At 36.7% G+C, this 24,583-nt stretch overlaps 1 protein-coding gene across 3 annotated transcripts in view; it reads right to left on the reverse strand.

Annotated features, from left to right (window-relative positions):
• PDE5A (phosphodiesterase 5A) overlaps positions 1–24,583 on the reverse strand; it is a 154,808-nt gene that overhangs the window by 44,862 nt on the left and 85,363 nt on the right. For all 3 annotated transcript variants that reach the window (XM_068543365.1, XM_068543367.1, XM_068543366.1), the window contains exons 9-11: positions 24,463–24,550; positions 7,889–8,064; positions 4,626–4,685 (exon numbers count right to left, since the gene is read on the reverse strand). In XM_068543365.1, the coding sequence (XP_068399466.1) occupies positions 4,626–4,685; positions 7,889–8,064; positions 24,463–24,550 (324 nt within the window). The remainder of the gene's footprint in view (positions 1–4,625; positions 4,686–7,888; positions 8,065–24,462; positions 24,551–24,583) is intronic.

A 24,583-nucleotide genomic window follows, 5' to 3' on the forward strand; every position in this document is an offset into this window, starting at 1 on the left:
AGCAGGACTAGATTAGTATATTTTCTTCAATAACTATATCAACATATTTTATTATTTTTCCTTCTTTCTAACATTATATAAATGGATTCCTTTAAACCTCAATAGGGAAGAGGCACAGACTATAAAAAAAACTTGAATAATGAGCATAAGGTTTTTCAAAACCATGTAAAGAAGGCACATAATAATGTCAAGATTCCAATAAAATACATATATGCTTATAAGTAAAACTTCAGAGAAAATGTATGACTACAATTGGGACTAATACACTCAGATTTGGTTAGCATCTAATTAGTATATAAGAAGCTCAAGAACAGTGCCACCATACTTTGGAGCTAAGACTACCATTGGAAGTAATCCACTAGTAAAATCAAAGCAAAATAGGTAAGATTTGCTTGTCAAATGAAAGTAGGAAGAATCAAACAGAATCTATTAAATCTTGCAACGTGGAAAAGATATAGCCCAATTCATGTTATAGACGTCTATAAAAATGAATGCATCAACTGACAGTGTACAGGAAGTCCAAAGGACCCAAATTGTTCCAGAGTATTTCTAGCACTTTTTAAGGAAGAAGATGCCTTACTGGATGCCTTGTTGCTACAGTTCAGTGACACTAGTTATCTAGATCATAGGGTCAACTCTTCTTTATTATTATCTGCTCAAAATTTTCCATTTATAATTTGACTATCCATAGAGATTTTCCCCCAAAGTGAAGGAATGTGATGATCATCTTGACATAAGAAAGTGGCTCTATATTCTAACACTGCCTTAGGCAATAGAGATGTGGGTCAGGTATCTGGCTCTGCCCCTTACTGCTGTTACCTGCAGCATTTCACACACATGCCTGATCAAGAGGGTTCATGTGAAGTTTCTGGCTCGGAAAGGTTAAGGTCAAGATGAGGTATAAATTCTGTCCTAGGAAATCCTGCCTAAGTGGCCAGCTTTTCCCTCTCTCTCTATTTTGATACAGAAGACCTTTCAGGATCACAACAGGGTCTCAGTTTGCTTTGAGATACATTACGTGTGATTAAAGAAACTGCTATAAAGCAGAAGCTGTAGGGATTGAAACTGAATCAGCACTGACTCCATAACAAAACTGAGAAGTTTATTTTAAAAAACTAAACTCTAAAACGTATTTATTTACTGTTCTTCTAGCAAGAGAAGGCAGAAAAGGCAATCAATCAATCAAATATTCAGTTATTTGTAATACATAAACATTTATTTCATTCTGATATCTTAACTAACAACTTTCTAATAACCATAACCAGGTCAGCTGGGGTCCTTTTATTTTTATCTCAGTAACTTGTAAGGATCATTAAAAGGTATATGGCAAAATGCTTGTTTAAGGCCCTATTTCTGCTACACCCAATTTTAAGCCAAAAGAAAATAAGATTAAAAATGGGATAAAAACTCAAGTTAAGCAAGGGAAAAAAAGGATTCTGAATTTCCTATCAACTTTGTTATACTTTTGTTATGACTAAAAAACTTTTCTGAACATAGGCATAAATATTTAGTATACTTAAGCACGTTATTTATTTCTTTTAAGAACTGATTTCTAAAAATAAAAATTGAGAAGCATTTGACAGCTTTTCAATTTATTTTGGGTTTTAAATTGAGATAAACCATCAGACACATGACTAAGACAGCAATTGTGGTAATTTCTGGATGATGCAGACACCTGTGTATTTGGGGCTGCAAAGGAATTTTTATTAGGATGATAGAAAACAGAATTGAAATCAGTTGCTGAATTCCAACCAATTCAAATGAATTATTTGACCTACAAGCTACGTTATCCTAAATTTCTCAACGCAGCTGCCAGAAATCTGTTTTCCAAGTGGAACAACAGATGGTTTTGAACAATACTGCAATATAGCAATTCTCAGTTTTTCCAAAGTGTTTTTCTCTTGTTAAAATTATTAACATAATTGAGAAAATAATTTTCAAATTTTTCTGAAAGACTATGCTATTTTCAAAGAAAAAAGCAAAGTTTAATATCCTAATGGATTTTTTAAGCATTATCTTTAGAAATGACTCTATTTGCTAGTTTTTATTTATCTAAAACAACAAAGTGTACCCTTGCCCTCATTTTAGAGCTAATTTAATAATCCCACAAAGCCTGCAAGCACTTCAAAATGTATCTCTCCATGTGATCATTTCCAGCTCACAGTATGCAGTTAGTTCAAAACTTTATCACTCTACGAGGATTAGACAAACGGGCAATTAAGCCTGATGTGAGAGATACTTTAAACCTCTAAATCTTTGTAAATAATTGAAAAACTTCTCATTCCTTCAAACATCACCGTGAACAAAAGAAATACAGCCAATTCAAATGAGGCTAACCCCTAGAGAAGCTGAATCTTTCAGATGAAATCATCTCAAGTTCCTTCAACTGTTCTTGGCAGATGACTCAGCTTTCTACTCAGTGATTTAATCAAGAACATCTATAAGTCCTGATTCTCTTTCCTTCTTTCCTAGCTCATTCTCTCCAGTGCTGTGCAATGACGTGTGGGCTTTGGGGCTGGACTGCCTGGATTTAGTCCTGGCGCCATCACTCACGATCTGGGAGATCCCGAGTAGGACAATCTAAACTCTCTCAACCTCAAATTCCATTTTCAAAATGCTAATACTGACCTTATAGGATGGCTGTGGATTTAATACACTTAAGTTAACACACAAAGAACTTCAAACATGCCAGGCATATGGTAAGTGCTCAATTAAGTGTAGCTATTATTATTTACTATTACTATTATTATTATACCTTTTCTCTCGTCTTGGCCAAAGAAATGTCTCTTTAATACCTAGGCCACTTCAAGGTCCAGACCTCTTTCAGTTTCTTGAAAGAAACTGACTAAATTTCTTAGTCTCACACTCACCCTGGACCTTATGCCTTTGTCCAAGAACGTGCTGGCTTTCCTGCTTGTGAGCAAACCCTGCTCACAAACACAAAACAAAACAAGTAAAGAACTTCACATGATGCAGCCAACACCCGTCTTAGCTATTTCACTCTCTCTTTCATACAAACCATATTTTAAAAAATAGTCTGTATTCATTTCCTCCATTTTCTCACCATTTACTCATACCCTTTGCAGTTTCACTCCTGAAGTTGCCTTCTAAACAATCACCTAATCACTGAATCCAGCAGCCTTCTCAGTCCTATTTCTCATCCTTCCTATAACAACTGATGGGATCTCCTTTCTTGTAAAAACTGTTCTACTGGCCTTCTGTGCCACTGCCCTAGCCTAAACCTTCCTCCCAGTTTAACTCCCACTTCTCTGCTTTAGCTGGTTTCTTTCCCTACACCTTCCATCTAAACCTATACCCACAAGAGTTCTGCCTGCAGCCTTGCACATCTTCCTGCACTCTCTCCAACTTGCTCCATTCCCATTGTTTCACTACCATGGGACTCCCCCAGATCCCATGATTTAACTTCCAAATCACCGCCTCTAGTTCTGCCCACCGGCCCCTCCCCACTCTAGACCTGCCCTTCCTGGTTGTTGAAGATGCCTATTTGGTTGTTCACTTACCTCAAACTTACCATGTTCTAAATCAAATCTATCCGTTTTCCTTCTTAATATTTCCACTTTTGTTAATGAATGGGATGACTATTCTCTGAATTACCAGGGTCAGAACATCTGAATCATCTTTAGCCTCCTCTCTCCCTAACAGCCCATCACAGATAGGACAGTGATTATATGCATGCCTTCTGGAGAAAGACAGTGTGAGTTTGTATCCTGACTCTCCACTTCCTGCCACTGCGACCGTGAGCAAGTCCCTTGCTTCACAGCACAGCTGCCCCGTTTACATGAGAAAATGTATGTAAGGGCACAGAGGGTGAACATTTGGCAAGCCATGGTGATGACGACAAAGAAAAAGAATCTCAACGATCTCAATGACCCTTCTCATTCCTTACGTGACTCTCATCACATCTCATATAGACTTTATGTTGTCTCAAGTAAATTTAAACTCAGAGGGTCAGTCTTGGTTGTCAATGTGTAAGTGCCTCGAATTTTCATTAATCTCATCCAAGGCAATCTCAATCAAGACCTAGAACACGTGACATTCCACCTACATATCAATGTGGTTTTCTCTCATAGTATCCTAAATAAGAATGTAGTGAGAATTCAGGAACTGACCTCATTTGAACCCAATTTCAAATAACATTCTGTAAGCCATATGGTCAGAAATTAAAATCACTCTCAATTCTTAATAACACAGAGTACATTATCAGTTACAAGCTATAAAATCTTTGTTGTTATTACTCTAACCAACCAACCACCTTGCAGTCGCCTGTCCACACTCCCCCATGAACTGAAAACTAAATTTAATTTTGGTTTAAGAAAGATGTAAAGATTATAACAATTATTGGAAAAATATCAGAATCATATAATGTATTACAAAATCAATATGATGCTATCCTTTGCTCTGTGTTATCAGTGAGTTTCTAGCCCTGCAAGAAAGTAGATTTGATTAGATATTTTTATAAATGTCCATATAAATATTTACCACATTTAATTAAATGTCTAGGGGACCATTACCAGTAGAAGCAGTTGTCCTGAGAGAAGCATATTTATGTATTAATTAGATGCCTCTAGTTAGTCATTTCTACCAAGAAAGAGGAGGAGGATTACCGCTAAGGATTGGAGCTCTCTTGTTTCTTCCTCTGCAGCTGAAGCATGATATGACAGAACCTACAGGGCGAGAAAAGAAGGAATGCAGGTTATACAAGAGAGGACTACCAGACATAGACCACAATTTCAAGCCTGAGATTCTGCTAAAACTTCCTGCAGAGACAGCTAGACTCCTCAGAACATCATATCTTGTTTGCTGCTTTCTTCAACAGAGAGAAAATCCCAGACTTTGATTCAAATGCTTATTACGGAAACAGAAAGTTATACTCCCTATGTTCAAAGAAAACTGTCACTTTTCCTCTGACATTGTTGATATAACAAACACATTATTTATAAGCCACACTATTAGGTCAAACTTGGCAGAAAATTTTGGGTCACTTTCTTTTAAAAAAAACTGACTTTAGTTATTTTTACTTGTGTACAGAATCAAGATAAAAGACCTTTGCATAAACTGACATTTTAACGTTGATATTTGGAAAGAAAGTAGTCTAGAAGTGGCTCTCAGATGAAGCGTGTAACCACTGGAGAATTCATAAGGAAAAACTGCACAGCAGAGATATAATGTCACACAGATTCAAGGATCCTTTTACACTCACAGGATTCAAGAACTGAGAAGAGTAGGGCTGGTCTATAAGTCTATCCATTAACAGCTGAGGACACCTAGGCTCAGGGATCCCCATGACTTGGCTGTGAGCTCACACCCAGTGAGAAGACAAGAGGGCCTAGAACCCAGCTTTCAACTCCCAATCTAGTACACTTCCCATCGCCCTAGTGAGTTAAGTTGTAAGAAGATGGTAAGGCAGGTTTACTATCTTCTTATAACTTAACATGAGAATCATTCATTCCCATTTTCAAAAGTGATAACTTCTAAGTAATGGAATAATATTTTAGACATTCTTTTAAACCAAGGTAGTGATTGCATTTTATATTGTCTATCATATTTAAAAAATACATTTTTAAAACTTCATTTTTGACAGAGTCAACACAGATTTACTAAAATCCCTCAAAGTTTTAGAATCAGTGATAAAAAGGTATCCCATGTTCAGACTTTAAATGGTGAGCCAAGTAATTCAGCAGCCCAAACTAGTTTTCCTTGAAATAGTTTTTAAAATTTTAAGCAATTCAAAATCTAAAGCCAAATGGTATATACATCTACTATCTTGTGATTCAGAACGTTATAATACTATGATACACCTGATTTGTCTTAGTGTTTGAACCATTAATCACTAGGAAACCTCAGGAACCTTGGAGTTGCTGTCTCCTGCTCCTGGGAAATTGACAGGTCACAGTTAAGCTGCTGCTGACACCACAGAGGCGGTTTGTTGAGAAAGGCTAAGACTCTGACCATGAATTAGTCTAATATAAATCAGTGCAATGCAACATGGATAAGTGAATAAAGGAATAACATGACATTCTAAGTTAAAAAAAATTAATTTCATCACACACTGAAGATAAAAATAGCACCTTACTCATAGGGTTGTATGGATTAATTTTGTTAACACAAGTGAGAACACAGAGTAAGCATTTGATAAAGGTTAGCTATTATTGTTGTTGTTTCACTGTCATTATAATGATGTTTTCCAGGTCAAAATAATTCCCTGTCATAAGAAAACATGAGGGGTTTATGTCCCTAGCTTTTATCCAATACCTCAGAAGAAAAAATTTTTTCAAGGTTAAACCTGTGATTGTACATATACCTTCCTATAATGAATTGAAAAATGTATATATTAAGTGAAAGCCTAATTACTCATATATTTAACTGAAGTAAAACTATAGTGTAAAAATAGAAATAAATCTCAATCAGGAAAATATTCAGAGATTTTGAACAAAATGATATGATATGTGGGATTTGCTTCAAAATAATCAATGGATTAATAGGGAAGAAGAGTGCAGAGAAGTGAGCAAGGGTATGGATGGAATAATAGTAGCCATAGGTCAATAATTACTGAAGACAGCTAATGAACACATGGGGGCTCATTAAGCTATTCTCTCTACTTTAGCATTATGTTTGAAATTTTCCAAATAGGAAGTTTTTTAAAAGTTTAAAAAAAATTGATAGCTGGCTTAGATTCAATTCTTCAGTGCAAAGCCATGGAAACAGTGAAAAAAAATTCGCTTAAAAATTGTATATACACGTGCACACACACGTACATATATGTACATGTGTGCATATATGTAATTTGAAATATATGTATATTTGTTTGTATATATACACACACATACATATGTGTGTGTGTGTGTATTTGAAACAGATTTCTACTGGTTTCTAAGCCAAGGTCTCTTATGTAACACTATAGCAAAACTATTAGTGTTATATATTCACATTAGAAAGTAAAGCATACCATCTTGGTTATTGGTAAATCTTGACTTATATATCCTTCTAGCTCTTTAGGTTAGGTATCTATTTATTAGGGGTTGGAGGAAAAGTTAATGATCCATATCCCAAACATTGATTTCCACTGATCTCTACTAGCTAAGAGTAGGCTAACACTAAAGTATATTTCACACCAGTGTATGAAGGACTAAGTAATGCCCTTTATGAAGTCTATTTCCCTAAATTGGTCTATGATGTAAGAAATTTCCACGTTACACGAAGTGAACATCTTCAGGCAGTTAGTGAAATACATCTGGAAAGGGCTGGCCCACTTGGGTAGGCTTGTCCTGCTTGGGAGGGAGTCTGCCTGAGGTCAGTGCCCCAAGCCAGTGGTTCACATTCAGAATCACCTGGGGGAGCTCTGTAATAATGTAGATTCCCAGCCTCTACCCAAGACTTATTGAATCAGAATTTTAGAAGTGGGATCCACACATCTGTAATTTGAAAGACTTTCACTTTTCCTCATTTCTGATTCTGAGTGCTTAGGATTTCTGTTTTTGTTTTTTAAAACGTGTGAATACAACTGCTCACAAGGAGAGATGGGGAGGCTCAGGCAATGGGGAAGGGACAGACGGGGTGCAGTGGCAGTAGACATCTGTGTGAATGGATTATTAAGGTCAAGGACTGCTTTTGGCCGAAAAAGCAGAGGACTGAAGGGACCAATGGCTGGAGCTTTGGTTTGGTCATAAGACCCTTGACAAGTTTCTAAAATATTCTGGGTCTCAGTTTCCTTAGCTGTTTAAATGAGGAGAGAAGGATCTGATCATCTAAAGCACATGATTGTCGTAAAGATACAGTGATATAACAGACACCAAGAGCTGTTACAGGGAGAAGTGTAAGTTGAGAGTTTGGCCATAGAGACTGAGAAGTCCTGTAAGTGTCAGCCCACCTCTAATGTGACCATCTGCTTGGCCATAGCTCTCTCCACTGCTTCGTACATCTGTGTGTTCTGGATCCCCAAGCCACAAAAGATGACAAAAGCTTCCAGAAACTGTTCATCATTTCGGTTGAAAGGCTTAACTTTGCCAGTGGTCTCCTCCATCTTATTAACAAGTTGGCAAACCCCTGTAACAATCCAAGAAATCAAGCAAATGTTACTATTCATCGTCACAGTTCTCACTGACTTTAAGACCCCCCCCCAACCCCGGCAAGACTGTCTTATACTCTTCTCTTAGGAATGCTTGGTATCTCCAAATAAGCAAATGAATCCTCACAAATATAAGCTAGAAAAGTCATCTGAATCAATTTACATGAGAACTTGTTTCACATAGTCCTAAATGTATGTTGTCTGTGTTCAAAAAATCCTAGAGTACTATTTTCTTCCAGACTCGGTCGCAAATTTCAGATCAGCTGAGTCCCCAAAGACAATTTGTCCTTTGGAGACTAACTGGATTTTTGTACATTTGCCAAGAGAGCAATTTTGATGCACATCAGAATTTTGGGTCACACAGACTGCCTTTCCTTACTGAGAAGCCAGAAGTTAAAAAACAGTTACATACAAAATAGAATGTAGGAAACAGACAATTCATATAGACAGTCTCAAGTTTCAAATATGCACCTCTGCATCCAGGAGAATATTTCCAATCATTTTTTGATACTGCAAATAAATGCACAAAGAAATGACTATTTAGTTAGAAATAAAAGCAGAACTAATCTTTGGAGACAATCATAACCTAACCTCCCAAATCCTGGCCTTTCTTAGAAAGTCAAACACGTAGTCGATATGAATGGAAGATTACATCAAATCTTTATTGAACTAGTATGTTCTATGGGACTCTGAGCCTAGTGGTCTCTGTGAGGGGTTTGATGACCTCCTACCTCTGGGTTAAAGTCCTCATCTCTTCTGTCTCTGCATATGTAATATAGACTTCCATCATGTGCATGTAGGTACAGTGCTTTAATACACACATGAACACAGGTCTGCACAGTTTACACTGTGAGGAACGTGTGCCCATGCCCATTTTACAGATGAAGAAACTGAGTCTCAGGAAGGTTAAGTCATATGCTCCAGGTCACTTAGCTAGTATGCTTATGTCTAAAATTGAAACCCCAGCTCAGCCTAGCCCCAAAGGCTAGTTTATTACCACACTGCTGCTCTGTGCCTTTTTACCCCCATCAGATCATTGCTAGCAGCTCCCTGACTGCATTTTGCTCGCCCACACCTTTGCCTATTCTTTTCCGCTGGCCTGTACTGCTCCCCACTGCTCTCTTTCCTGCTGTCCAATAGATCCCTACATGCCCTTCACAGCGAGCTCCCAGAGGCCTCCCACTTCCCGGGTGAGGCAGGCACTTCTCCTTTCTATCCCCTTAACTTTATCATTTGGAGTATCATGGGGGATTTTATTTCTGTCTTTCTTTCTAGACGTACATATCTTGGGCTTAGAGATTTTATTTTTTCAGTTCCACTTCCTCAGCCAGCAATGCCTGGCATATAGCAGGACTCAAAAAATGTTTACTGAGTTAAAGAAAGAATGCAGGACTGCGGCTCTGACCCAAACCACTTTCCCATGAAGACTATATTCTGTTATCTCTTATTTTTCCTGGAGCACAAAAGGATCTCACAGCGTTCGTGGTGATGCATGGCTGCACATGAAATCCCTTTATTACCACTGGTGTGCACTTTATTTTTAACCCTACAAATTATCTGTATGCTCATGTTGCTCTTTCTTGTTTGTGGGAGTTTTTCTACTTTAGACAGTAAAGGCGTCCTTATCTATCTGTATTAGTACTGCAGAGATTACTTCTCTAACACATTCCGTTATCAAGAAAAATTTTAAGCAAGACATAATGAATCTGGACACTGCAAGTAAGAACCGTGTGTAAATATGGCAGTCGGCATTCATTATCTTAAAAGACCATGTCCCATGTACGGTAAGCACGCCTGGGTTATGTCCTCCAACCTTTGTGAATCCCCAAATTATAAATATGGAACTGTTTATATGGGCTTCCGGCTATCTCCCAAATCACGTTTTCTTGAGGGTCACGCAGTCTGTGCCTTATCCTCACGTCACAATGTAACTGCCTTTCAATTTTTACTAAAGTTTTCTCCTAGTTGATGGCCATTTTTCATAATCAAGATTTTTCTTTTTATCACTGCATAAGATTGATTGCATGTATGGGAAGGAAAAGACAACCCGGAGGGGTTGAGACGTGGCCATCAGGCAGTCTGCTGGGCCTGGGACCGAGGTAAGGAACCCTTTCCTGGACAGCGGTTCAAACCTGGGCCTTGGCCAACAGTCATTGAATGAATATATTAAGCAGTATTAACTAATACCTCAGGAATTGAAAGGTACTAAAATGGCATGTTAAGTGTACAAGTAGGAAGAGTTGGCTGTAACAACCACAGCTCAGGGCAGAACAGCTAAAGTGTGTCTGTGTCACAATCCACCTCTATAGATACAGACACGCAGACACAGAGTTACGCTCAGGGCAAGAAAAGGGGTGAAGAAAAATTACCCCTTTAGGAATATAATTTAACTCTTCTTTGAAAGCAGTCACATTTATACAGCATTCAAGACAATCCTGTTGATCTCTTTACACCCTTCATAAAATTTAATTCTATCAAACAAAAGTACCCAAGTCGTAAAAACAAAAAAAAAAGCTCTGAAGAAGAAAAAGGTTCATAACAAACAAATAGGGTTCTTTGAGAAAATGTAAAGCTTGGGCCTGTTTACAGGTAGTTTTCACAACTTATTCATTAAAGATCTGGAAGAGTGGATAAAGAGTACAATAATGAAATTTAAAACTGGTCATTTGAAACGCCACATCTACTAGCAAGCCATATAAAATCAGAATCACTTATATATAAAAACAAAGTAGTTATTGCAGAACCAAAAATAAAACAAAATCACTCAACAAAAACCAATAACTATATACAAAAATAAAATAAAACATTCAAAAATATATTAGGAGAAAACCAAGAAGTAGTACAGTTAGATAGTAAAATATCAGTGTTAATATTATTAGAGTTCACCAAGTACTTGTACAGACATTATTTCACACGGTCATCACAGCAGCTCTGATAGCTAGTTGGCACTGAAGGCATCTCTGGAAATTATGCTGAAGGGACTAGACAGTTTCTAAACACAAACTTGTTTCCTTTTCTATAATTCCAGGGATCAGATGTTGTTACCAACCACAGTTTTCCTTCTGGCCTCTTGGCAGAGCAGGGGGTCAATTCTTATATCCTGCTTGTGGTCTCCTGTCCTCTCTCCTGCACAACATGGGCTCCAAAATTAGCATCCTGTCTTGTTAATGTGTAAGACTTACCCTTATACCCTTGTCACCTACCTTGCGAATAATTTTTTCGCACTTGTTATTTGTCAATTGTCTTAACTTAGGGAGTTTTTTGGTTGTAGAAAAGATTTCATTTCTCAAGTAACTAAAACAGTTACCTTTTAAGTTTTCAACTATAGTGTCTTGCTTTTAAAAGAAGCTTCCCCATTTTAAAATTACATACAAACCTATATTTTCCTCTGGCACTTTTACAGATTCATTCTATCACATTTAATCTTTTAATTCTACTTAATTTTTTCCCTAAATTGCTACTGGATTCTTGCAAAACTTAAATAGTTATCCATTCTTTAATAATTTGAATTGTCACCTTAAATAATAAATTCATACTTATTTCAACTATGTACTTTTTTCACATTTAAATGTTATGAAATCAGTATGCATCCTAATCAATTGCTTGTCATGATGTAATTGAAATCATTTTTTTCTTTCTTAAAGATACATAAAATGGTGTGTTTCAACCAATGGTATCTTAGAAACAATGAAATATACTCTATTATGCACAATAACACAACTGTTATATCAGACTTGGGTCTGCATTTAGACTTTCCATCGTGTTCCATCAATCTTGCCATCTCTTCTAGCACACATATAATACTTTTAATAATGTTACTTATGCAGCATTATTTTAATTTCTGACAAGGCAATTCTCTATCCATCCACTCTGATTATTTGATTATTTTTATGCTATTCTTCCAGATGAATTTTATACATGTTGGTCAAGAATCCCTCTACCCCCTGAAAAAAAAATCTTATGAGGACATGTATTAAAATTGATATAAATCTGATCTGCAAAAAGTTAACATCTTAAATAATAGATTATTATCATCAGGAAATGTTATATCAGTTCACTTACTTAAAGATAACTTAAAGATTTTCAAGTTATCTAGTAGACTTTTATAGTTTTCCTCATATAGATGTTCCTATTTCTGACCAAGTTTATTCCTTGTTACTATTGTAAATGGGATGCTTTTTCCATTATTATTTTCTAAAAAATTTGTCTTGGCATGTAAGAAAGTTATTTTCTTTTAATAATTTGATAGCCAGGAACTTCTGCAACTCTCGTTTTAGATAGGTACTTTCAGCTGATTCTTTTAGGTTCTTTCATTCAACAATCGTTATCATTTTGTAAGTTATTTTGCCTTTTCCTTTTCCATGCCTCACCTTATTTCATCCTTTCCTGTCCTCTCATTGCTTTGGTAAGAATTTACTTTGGTAAATAGTTGTGTTTTTTTTTTTTTTTTTAGTGACTTTAAAAATATAACTTTCTCAACTACTTCTATGAAAAAAAAATTTAACATCTTAAACATCATTTAAAATTTAACAAAAAAAAATTTAACATTATATTGGAGTATAATTGCTTTACAATGTTGTGTTAGTTTCTGCTGTATAACAAAGTGAATCAGCTATATGTATACATATATCCCCATATCCCCTCCCTCTTGCGTCTCCCTCCCACCCTCCCTATCCCACCCCTCTAGGTGGTCACAAAGTACCGAGCTGACCTCCCTGTGCTATGCGGCTGCTTCCCGCTAGCTATCTGTTTTACATTTGGTAGTGTATATATGTCAATGCTACTCTCTCACTTCGTCCCAGCTTACCCTTCCCCCTCCCCATGTGCTCCAGTCCATTCTCTACGTCTGCATCTTTATTCCTGTCCTGCCCCTAAGTTCGTCAGAACCATTTTTTTTTTTAGATTCCATATATATGTGTTAGCATACGGTATTCGTTTTTCTCTTTCTGACTTACTTCACTCTGTATGACAGACTCTAGGTCCATCCACCTCACTACAAATAACTCCATTTTGTTTCTTTTTATGGCTGAGTAATACTCCATTGTATATATGTGCCACATCTTCTTTATCCATTCATCTGTCGATGGACACTTAGGTTGCTTCCATGACCTGGCTATTGTAACTAGTGCTGCAATGAACATTGGAGTGCATGTGTCCTTTTGAATTATGGTTTTCTCAGGGTATATGCCCAGTAGTGGGATTGCTGGGTCATACGGTAGTTCTATTTTTCGGTTTTTAAGGAACCTCCATACCGTTCTCCATAGTGGCTGTATCAATTTACATTCCCACCAACAGTGCAAGAGAGTTCCCTTCTCTCCACACCCTCTTCTATGAAAAATTTTAAACTCTCCTTGAGTTAGTATTGGTTATTACCAATTTTTATAGAATTTCTCCATTTCATCAAAACATATTTTTTTGGTACATTGTATTATCTAACATCTTTTAAAGTTCCTTCTGTATCTGTAATTACATTTCCTTTCTCATTCCTATTTGTGTTTCTTTTATTTCCCTCATTATCTGTGTTGGAGGTTTGTTTATTATTATTGTGTTTGCCCATTATCTCTTGTTTTACTATCCTCTCTCATTTCATAAATTTATCTTTTCAATTTCTTTCCTCTGCTTGCTTTCTTCCTATTTATTTGTTTACTTTGGGGGCAGCATAGAGGGTGAGAAAGAGAAAGGTGCTTTCTAATTTCTTCAGTTGAACACTTAGTTCAAATAACTTCATCATGTCCTAATTAATAATGGCAAAATACTTAAAGCTATATAACTCCTATATATATAGCTTTGACCTTGTACCTTGAGTTTTTAAGTTAAATTGATACAACCACTAATTTTCTAAAATGCTATAGTTTCATTTTGACTTTTGATTTCTTCTTTGTCATTTGGGAGAATGTTTTTCAGTGTCTAAGTGAGCTTTTTCCTTCCAATTTATCCTTTTATTACACATTTCTAGTTTTAACGCACTGTGATCCATGACAGTGGTTGTCAATTCTACTTTTCAGAAATGACTAAGTTTGTGTTGTATGTGTGTGTATCACTAATATTTGTAAATTTCTGATGAATATTTGATAGGAATTTGTGTTTTTAAATTATGAAATATAAAAGTAAATATTTATATGCCAATTAAATCCATTTCATTTTCTGTATTAATCAATTCTAATGTTTCCTTATATTTTCCTGTACTTTAACATTCTATGAAAAGGGTACTAAAGACTCTCACTATGATCACCATTTTGTCCATTTCTCCTTGTATTTTTAATAGCTTTGGTTCTTGTATGTCAATGATGTTATTTAGTTTATAGAAGCATTTATGACAATTACACTTCCCTCTGTGAATTTAACTTAATCAATGCAAAGTGATTCTGTATAGTATATGTTTTTACCTTAAAATTTACGTTGTCTGATATTGATATTGTTATCTCTACTAAAATTTTTCCCATTCTGTGTAAAATGTGTTCTTACAAATAGTATATTCTTCCTATCTTCTAGAAATTCCTCAATGTTTCTGGTCCAATAAAGGTAAGCGTCTCTGTTTTCCAGGGCTACTATGAGGTTTCTCTTATTTTTCCATTTCTTCAATCAATTCTTGAAACTATAATCCTTATATTTATTTTTATTTTATAGATTTTCACTTTTATAATTTCAAGCTATAATCTCCTAGTTTTATTTTTTTCTCATTTTCTTTCCATTATTACTGCCCCTATAGCCTTATTTCCTGGCACTTATCACTAATCATAATTAACAATTCTTTAATTGGGAAAAACTGTATACTTTAAGCAATATAAGCAGTATGTACCATGGATGACACTGCACAGTGTAATTTTATTTGCATTAGGAAAATCCTAGCAAATATTTTTAAAAACAAATGAATAGTTCGTGATATTGCCAAATGATATAATTTAATATGAAAAATAAAATTAAGAAGTCAAATTTAAACTTACATAATTTTACAATATTTACTTATGTCTTGGGATCATATTGCAACACATAGATGAGCAGAGCATTAGGACGGTAATCAGTTTAGAAAATATATTCAGTAAGAAATACATATTCCTCTCTCATACTTCACTGTCAAACAACGTGTGGTATAACACTATGATTTTTATTACATTTTCACTAAAAAAAAAAAGAGAGATGAAAATATAAGCTATTTAAAGTGGAGATGTTCTCAACAATATTTTTTGGATGGGAATGGAACTAATTTCTTCAAAATATGCCCTGAAATTGACATGGAAAATAGGCATAAGAATTTCTAGTAAATATGATATGAGAAAAAGGCAAACTTAGTCTAATAAATAGGGGAAATAATTGGTTAAAATAAGTGAATTTGAATGAGGAAGTATTTTCTTAATAGTGTTGAAAACAAAGTGGTGGAAACACTCTGTGTTAGCTAGAGCACTGAGAAAACATCTGATATGAAAAAATACCTCAGGGAATACATTTGGTGATACAACGGGCCCCGTACTGGTCTAATGTCTATAATTTCATCTAATTGTCAGTAATGGGAAAAAAAAAAAGGAAGGGAAAGAAGATTACCAAAAACACATGGGCCCGTGTGTCTTTCTGTATGGAACTCTGTGGGGATTCTGTATTAGAATTACATACTAGCAGAATCTGGTCTGTGACATGTAAGAAAAATTATCTATGGCCATGATGTTTTCCATGCTGCATCTGTGAGTACAAAGTATAGTCGAGAATTCAAATTCTCTGTTTTGTCACACTTACGAAGACAGCAGGGAACACTGGAAATTTTCCCTCTTGAAATTAACCTGAACCCCCCCCAAGAAACCCCACCAGGGAAATCATTTTTTCTTTCTTTCTTTTTATTGGCAGGGAATTTTTCCTTTCCAAAGACAACATTTACTTACTTTTGACTCTGTTATCAAGCAGGGTGACACAAAATGTATGCCAAGAGAAGTCTGATTATTTCAAATGGTATTTCTTTCTTTGTTCACTTGTCTGAAACAGTGACAGGAACACAGAATATGGATTCTGAAGGGATCTGAAAGGTTAGTTAGTTGAATAATGTGCCCATAACCTTTTTTTTTTTAATAAATTTATTTATTTATTTATTTATTTATTTATTTATGGCTGCGTTGGGTCTTCATTGCTGCGTGCAGGCTTTCTCTACTTGCGGCGAGCGGGGGCTGCTCTTCCTTGAGGTGTGCGGGCTTCTCACTGTGGTGGCTTCTCGTGTTGTGGAGCATGGGCCCTAGGCGTGTGGGCTTCAGTAGTTGTGGCACATGGGCTCAGTAGTTGTGGCTCGCGGGGTCTAGAGCACAGGCTCAGTAGTTGTGGCGCACGGGCTTAGTAGCGCCGCGGCATGTGGGATCTTTCTGGACCAGGGCTCAAAGCCCATAACCTTTTAAATGCTTAAAGAGAGAGTGGAGCCAGCCGGATGTTGTGAGCCCTATTCCCATCCAGGGACCTTTGCACTTCCCCAAACTCCTCTTATTTATCACATGTGAAAAGTGATGAAAAAGCCTGATGTATAACTTCCCCCAGCCACTCCCCATTCCCAGTTATTCCAAAGAGATGCTGCTGAGAAAAAGCGAAGATGTGCCTTGATGTGGCAAGTTGCCACTCTGTCCTCCTTCTTATCAGAACTTATTAGTAAATGATGCATCGCTTCTGGAATCCATTTCACATTTTCAAAGGTCAAAGGCAGCTTCTGGAAAGCTCTATATTTATATCAAAAAGCATTTTAAAGAAGCATAACATGGGAGATTTGGATTGACATATATACACTAATATGTATAAAATAGATAACTAATAAGAACCTGCTGTAAAAAAAATAAAATAAAATAAAATTCAAAAAAAATTTTTTAAAAAAGAAGCATAACATTTATAATGTAGTTTCCACCTAACTCCTAGAATATAAAATTTTATATCCTAAACATTTATGTAGTTTCATATTGTAGGGTACCCTTGTCAGTTTTCTTCTGTTGTTTATGTTAGAGATCTGATCGGTGATAATCTTGAAAAGAGAGTTGACATATGGATTCACTAGGCTCTACTTTTTTCTCTGAGAGCTGAGAAGCATGCAGGTGATGAACAGCCTTCAGGGAATCGCCAGGCTGGCTTCCAAGAGGCTTTATGAGGCAATGCACTGCAGTCAGCAAGCCCAGCCCTGTAGGCTTAGAAACTAGTTTACCATGCTGAGGACAGATCCCACTCTCTGGGGTAGAGAACAGTACCTAAGTTCACAAGACTGATTTATAAAATCAGGAGAGAGGAGAAGACGGCAGAAGAGTAAGACATGGAGATCACCTTCCTCCCCACAGATACAACAGAAATACATCTACACGTGGAACTGCTCCTATAGAACACCCACTGAACGCTGGCAGAAGACGTCAGACCTCCCAAAAGCCGTGTGGATGACAGGCTCTTGGTGCTCCAGCCAAGCATCAGGGCTGTGCCTCTGTGGTGGGAGAGCCAACTTCAGGACACTGGTCCACAACAGACCTCCCAGCTCCACGTAATACCAAACGGCAAAAATCTCCCAGAGATCTCCATCTCAACACCAAGGCCCAGTTTCACTCAACGACCAGCAAGCTACAGTGCTGGACACCCTATGCCAAACAACTAGCAAGACAGGAACACAGCCCCATCCATTAGCAGAGAGGCTGCCTAAAATCATAATAAGGCCACAGACACCCCAAAACACACCACCAGACATGGACCTGCCCACCAGAAAGACAAAATCCAGCCTCATCCACCAGAACACAGGTACTAGTCCCCTCCACCAGGAAGCCTACACAACCCACTGAACCAACCTTAGCCAGTGGGGACAGATACCAAAAACAACAGGAACTACGAACCTGCAGCCTGCGAAAAGGAGACCCCAAACACGGTAAGATAAGCAAAATGAGAAGACAGAAAAACACACAGCATATGAAGGAGCAAGGTAAAAACACACCAGACCTAACAAATGAAGAGGAAATAAGCAGTCTACCTGAAAAAGAATTCAGAATAATGATAGTAAAGATGATCCAAAATCTTGGAAACAGAATAGACAAAATGCAAGAAACATTTAACAAGGACATAGAAGAACTAAAGAGTAACCAAGCAACGATGAACAACACAATAAATGAAATTAAAAATACTCGAGAAGGGATCAATAGCAGAATAACTGAGGCAGAAGAACGGATAAGTGACCTGGAAGATAAAACAGTGGAAATAACTACTGCAGAGGAGAATAAAGAGAAAAGAATGAAAAGAACTGAGGACAGTCTCAGAGACCTCTGGGACAACATTAAATGTGCCAACATTCGAATTATAGGGGTCCCAGAAGAAGAAGATAAAAAGAAAGGGACTGAGAAAATATTTGAAGAGATTATAGTTGAAAACTTCCCTAATATGGGAAAGGAAATAGTTAATCAAGTCCTGGGAGCACAGAGAGTCCCATACAGGATAAATCCAAGGAGAAACACGCCAAGACACATATTAATCAAACCATCAAAAATTAAATATAAAGAAAACATATTAAAAGCAGCAAGGGAAAAACAACAAATAACACACAAGGGAATCCCCATAAGGTCAACAGCTGATCTTTCAGCAGAAACTCTGCAAGCCAGAAGGGAGTGGCAGGACATATTTAAAGTGATGAAGGAGAAAAACCTACAACCAAGGTTACTCTACCCAGCAAGGATCTCATTCAGATTTGATGGAGAAATTAAAACCTTTACAGACAAGCGAAAGCTAAGAGAATTCAGCACCACCAAACCAGCTTTACAACAAATGCTAAAGGAACTTCTCTAGGCAAGAAACACAAGAGAAGGAAAACACCTACAATAACAAACCCAAAACATTTAAGAAAATGGGAATAGGAACATACATATCGATAATTACCTTGAATGTAAATGGATTAAATGCTCCCACCAAAAGACACAGACTGGCTGAATGGATACAAAAACAAGACCCGTATATAAGCTGTCTACAAGAGACCCACTTCAGACCTGGGGACACATACAGACTGAAAGTGAGGGGATGGAAAAAGATATTCCATGCAAATGGAAATCAAAAGAAAGCTGGAGTAGCAATTCTCATATCAGACAAAACAGACTTTAAAATAAAGACTATTACAAGAGACAAAGAAGGACACTATATAATGATCAAGGGATCGATCCAAGAAGAAGATATAACAATTGTAAATATTTATGCACCCAACATAGGAGCACCTCAATACATAAGGCAAATACTAACAGCCATAAAAGGGGAAATCGACAGTAACACAATCATAGTAGGGGACTTTAACACCCCACTTTCACCAACGGACAGATCATCCAAAATGAAAATAAATAAGGAAACACAAGCTTTAAATGATACCTTAAACAAGATGGACTTAATTAATATTTATAGGACATTCCACCCAAAGACAACAGAATACACATTTTTCTCAAGTGCTCATGGAACATTCTCCAGGAGAGATCATATCTTGGGTCACAAATCAAGCCTTGGTAAATTTAAGAAAATTGAAATCGTATCAAGTATCTTTTCCGACCACAGTGCTATGAGACTAGATATCAATTACAGGAAAAGATCTGTAAAAAATACAAACACATGGAGGCTACACAATACACTACTTAATAACGAAGTGATCACTGAAGAAATCAAAGGGGAAATCAAAAAATACCTAGAAACAAATGACAATGGAGACACGACGACCCAAAAGCTATGGGATGCAGCAAAAGCAGTTCTAAGAGGGAAGTTTATAGCAATACAAGCCTACCTCAAGAAACAGGAAACATCTCAAATGAACAACCTAACCTTGTACCTAAAGCAATTAGAGAAAGGAGAACAAAAAAACCCCAAAGTTAGCAGAAGGAAAGTAATCACAAAGATCAGATCAGAAATAAATGAAAAAGAAACGAAGGGAACAATAGCAAAGATCAATAAAACTAAAAGCTGGTTCTTTGAGAAGATAAACAAAATTGATAAATCACTAGCCAGATTCATCAAGAAAAAAAGGGAGAAGACTCAAATCAATAGAATTAGAAATGAAAAAGGAGAAGTAACCACTGACACTGCAGAAATACAAAGGATCATGAGAGATTACTACAAGCAACTCTATGCCAATAAAATGGACAACCTGTAAGAAATGGACAAATTCTTAGAAATGCACAACCTGCGGAGACTGAACCAGGAAGAAATAGAAAATATGAACAGACCAATCACAAGCACTGAAATTGAAACTGTGATTAAAAATCTTCCAACAAACAAAAGCCCAGGACCAGATGGCTTCACAGGCGAATTCTATCAAACATTTAGAGAAGAGCTAACACCTATCCTTCTCAAACTCTTCCAAAATATTGCAGAGGGAGGAACACTCCCAAACTCATTCTACGAGGCCACCATCACCCTGATACCAAAACCAGACAAAGATGTCACAGTGAAAGAAAACTACAGGCCAATATCACTGATGAACATAGATGCAAAAATCCTCAACAAAATACTAGCAAACAGAATCCAACAGCACATTAAAAGGATCATACACCATGATCAAGTGGGGTTTATTCCAGGAATTCAAGGGTTCTTCAATATACGCAAATCAATCAACGTGATACACCATATTAACAAATTGAAGGAGCAAAACCATATGATCATCTCAATAGATGCAGAGAAAGCTTTCGACAAAATTCAACACCCATTTATGATAAAAGCCCTGCAGAAAGTAGGCATACAGGGAACTTTCCTCAACATAATAAAGGCCATATATGACAAACCCACAGCCAACATTGTCCTCAATGGTGAAAAACTGAAACCATTTCCCCTAAGATCAGGAACGAGACAAGGTTGCCCACTCTCACCACTACTATTCAACATAGTTTTGGAAGTTTTAGCCACAGCAATCAGAGAAGAAAAAGAAATAAAAGGAATCCAAATCGAAAAAGAAGAAGTAAAGCTGTCACTGTTTGCAGATGACATGATACTATACATAGAGAATGCTAAAGATGCTACCAGAAAACTCCTAGAGCTAATCAATGAATTTGGTAAAGTAGCAGGATACAAAATTAATGCACAGAAATCTCTTGCATTCCTATACACTAATGATGAATAATCTGAAAGTGAAATTAAGAAAACACTCCCATTTACCATTGCAACAAAAAGAATAAAATATCTAGGAATAAACCTACCTAAGGAGACAAAAGACCTGTATGCAGAAAATTATTAGACACTGATGAAAGAAATTAAAGATGATACAAATAGATGGAGAGATATACCATGTTCTTGGATTGGAAGAATCAACATTGTGAAAATGACTCTACTACCCAAAGCAATCTACAGATTCAATGCAATCCCTATCAAACTACCACTGGCATTTTTCACAGAACTAGAACAAAAAAATTTCACAATTTGTATGGAAACACAAAAGACCCCGAATAGCCAAAGCAATCTTGAGAACAAAAAATGGAGCTGGAGGAATCAGGCTCCCAGATTTCAGACTATACTACAAAGCTACAGTAATCAAGACAGTATGGTACTGGCACAAAAACAGAAACATAGATCAATGGAACAGGATAGAAAGCCCAGAGATAAACCCACGCACATAAGGTCACCTTATCTTTGATAAAGGAGGCAAGCATATACAGTGGAGAAAAGACAGCCTCTTCAATAAGTGGTGCTGGGAAAACTGGACCGCTACATGTAAAAGAGTGAAATTAGAATACTCCCTAACACCATACACAAAAATAAACTCAAAATGGATTAAAGACCTAAATGTAAGGCTAGACACTATCCAATTCTTAGAGGAAAACACAGGCAGCACACTCTATGACATACATCACAGCAAGATCCTTTTTGACCCACCTCTGAGAGAAATGGAAATAAAAACAAAAATAAACAAATGGGACCTAATGAAACTTAAAAGCTTTTGCACAGCAAAGGAAACCATAAACAAGACCAAAAGACAACTCTCAGAATGGGAGAAAATATTTGTAAATGAAGCAACTGACAAAGGATTAATCTGCAAAACTTACAAGCAGCTCATGCAGCTCAATATCATAAAAACAAACAACCCAATCCAAAAATGGGCAGAAGACCTAAATAGACACTTCTCCAAAGAAGATATACAGATTGCCAACAAACACATGAAAGAATGCTCAACATCATTAATCATTAGAGAAATGCAAATCAAAACTACAATGAGATATCATCTCACACCAGTCAGAATGGCCATCATCAAAAAATCTAGAAACAATAAATGCTGGAGCGGGTGTGGAGAAAAGGGAACCCTCTTGCACTGTTGGTGGGAATGTAAATTGATACAGCCACTATGGAGAACAGTATGGAGGTTCCTTAAAAAACTAAACATAGAACTACCATACGACCCAGCAATCCCACTACTGGGCATATACCCTGAGAAAACCATAATTCAAAAAGAGTCATGTACCAAAATGTTCATTGCAGCTCTATTTACAATAGCCAGGACATGGAAGCAACCTAAGTGTCCATCATCGGATGAATGGATAAAGAAGATGTGGCACATATATACAATGGAATATTACTCAGCCATAAAAAGAAACGAAATGGAGTTATTTGTAGTGAGGTGCATGGAGTTAGAGTCTTTCATACAGAGTGAAGTAAGTCAGAAAGAGAAAAACAAATACAGTATGCCAACACATATATATGGAATCTAAGGAAAAAAAAAAAAGAGGTCATGAAGAACCTAGTGTCAAGATGGGAATAAAGACACAGACCTACTAGAGAATGGACTTGAGGATATGGGGAGGGGGAAGGGTAAGATGTGACAAAGTGAGAGAGTGGCATGGACATATATACACTACCACACGTAAAATAGATAGCTAGTGGGAAGCAACCGCATAGCACAGGGAGATCAGCTCTGTGCTTTGTGACCACCTAGAGGGGTGGGATAGGGAGGGTGGGAGGGAGGGAGAAGCAAGAGGGAAGAGATATCGGAACATATGTATATGTATAACTGATTCACTTTGTTATAAAGCAGAAACTAACACACCATTGTAAAGCAATTATACACCAATAAAGATGTTAAAAAATATATATATTTAAAAAAATAATAATAAATAAATAAATAAAATATAATCAATGTCCAACAAGAAATAGATCCGTCCCAGAAACCCGAGTACATGCACCTGCAACTCAGCCCATTGCCTCAAGCCCAGTTCACTGATTTACAATAAGAAACAACTGGCAAAGCAAGCAATGTATTCGAGAGGGTATGAAGAATGCATTATCTTCCTATGAGTTAACATATCTTGGAAAGAAAATAATCAGAACAAGGGAAGTCAGATTGGTGGCTTGTTTAATGGCATAAACCCGTGTATCCATCTCACAGTGAGGACGCATGCCAGCAAACGGACTGGAATCAGTGAGCAGTACCAGCTACAACCTGCTGCATCTATCGCCACGCAAGTGCTGGCCTTGCCAAGTGGTCAGCACACCCTATACACTGCTACAACCTTCTACATCCATCTCCATGTGAGAGGCAAAGGTTCCCCGAGTACTGCACACAACTGGAGAGGCACTTTCAATATCTGTCCTTTTTTCCCCCCATTTTCATGAACGATTTCCCCCTCCCCCCGCACCGACCTTTCTGACCAACACTCTTCTTTAATGAAATTACAGTCAAATCTTACAACCTGGAAACTCACCAGAATTTTTAAGGTAAATTTATATAGCTAAGCCTTGCTCCGTTAGGGTTTTTATTTAAAAGTTTAGCCTCTGTTCCAAGTTCTTGGGAGAATACTTAACAGTTCAGACTGTTTTCACAGTGTCAATCATGCATGATTGGCATACAAAACCTCACATTTTCTGTTCTACGTTTAATATAACCTGCAATGCCAAGAAATAAATATGTCAATAATAGGAAACATCATCTCATTTTTATGAGAATGCCTTCTTCCATCATTCCTGCAGTAGACACATTTTACTAACCTTCATGTAAGAATGTAAACTCCCTGAGGCAGGGGTTTTTGCTTGTTCACTGACTTATCCCAAGTGCCTAAAGCAGTGGAGTGTTCAATGAATACAACCTACAATCTAAACCATGTATTCAAAAAAGAAAAACCAGAAACCAAGACGTGAGGCCCTAAAACAATATACATTATCGACTCAATCTCTCTCAGTTTGCTAACTTTCAACATGTCATTCTTAAACCAAATTTCTGTTGAAACAGGATTACAATTACCAAAATACATCATAGTTAATAAGATATTTAACAAATGTTTGTTGACATTTATCAATATAAAGTTATTTCAAAATTATTTTATCATTCCAATTTTTATCTTTTTTTCAAACATTTTAGTCTTTAAATTTACACTTGAAAGAAAGAAGTTTCTGAGAATACATGTTTTTCTTTAATAAGTGCAGAGTAGAGGTCAACAAAAAGGCTTTACCTATCACTTTATTCTTCTTTCCATTTTTTATAGGCGTACAAAGCAAACTTCTAATGCACTGCTGTTTTACATTTCCTGTGTTTTCATTCTAAACAAAAAGAAAAACAAGACAGCTAAATAT

Source organism: Eschrichtius robustus, chromosome 4, assembly GCF_028021215.1.
Source record: "Eschrichtius robustus isolate mEscRob2 chromosome 4, mEscRob2.pri, whole genome shotgun sequence".
Classification (NCBI taxonomy): Eukaryota; Metazoa; Chordata; class Mammalia; order Artiodactyla; family Eschrichtiidae; genus Eschrichtius; species Eschrichtius robustus.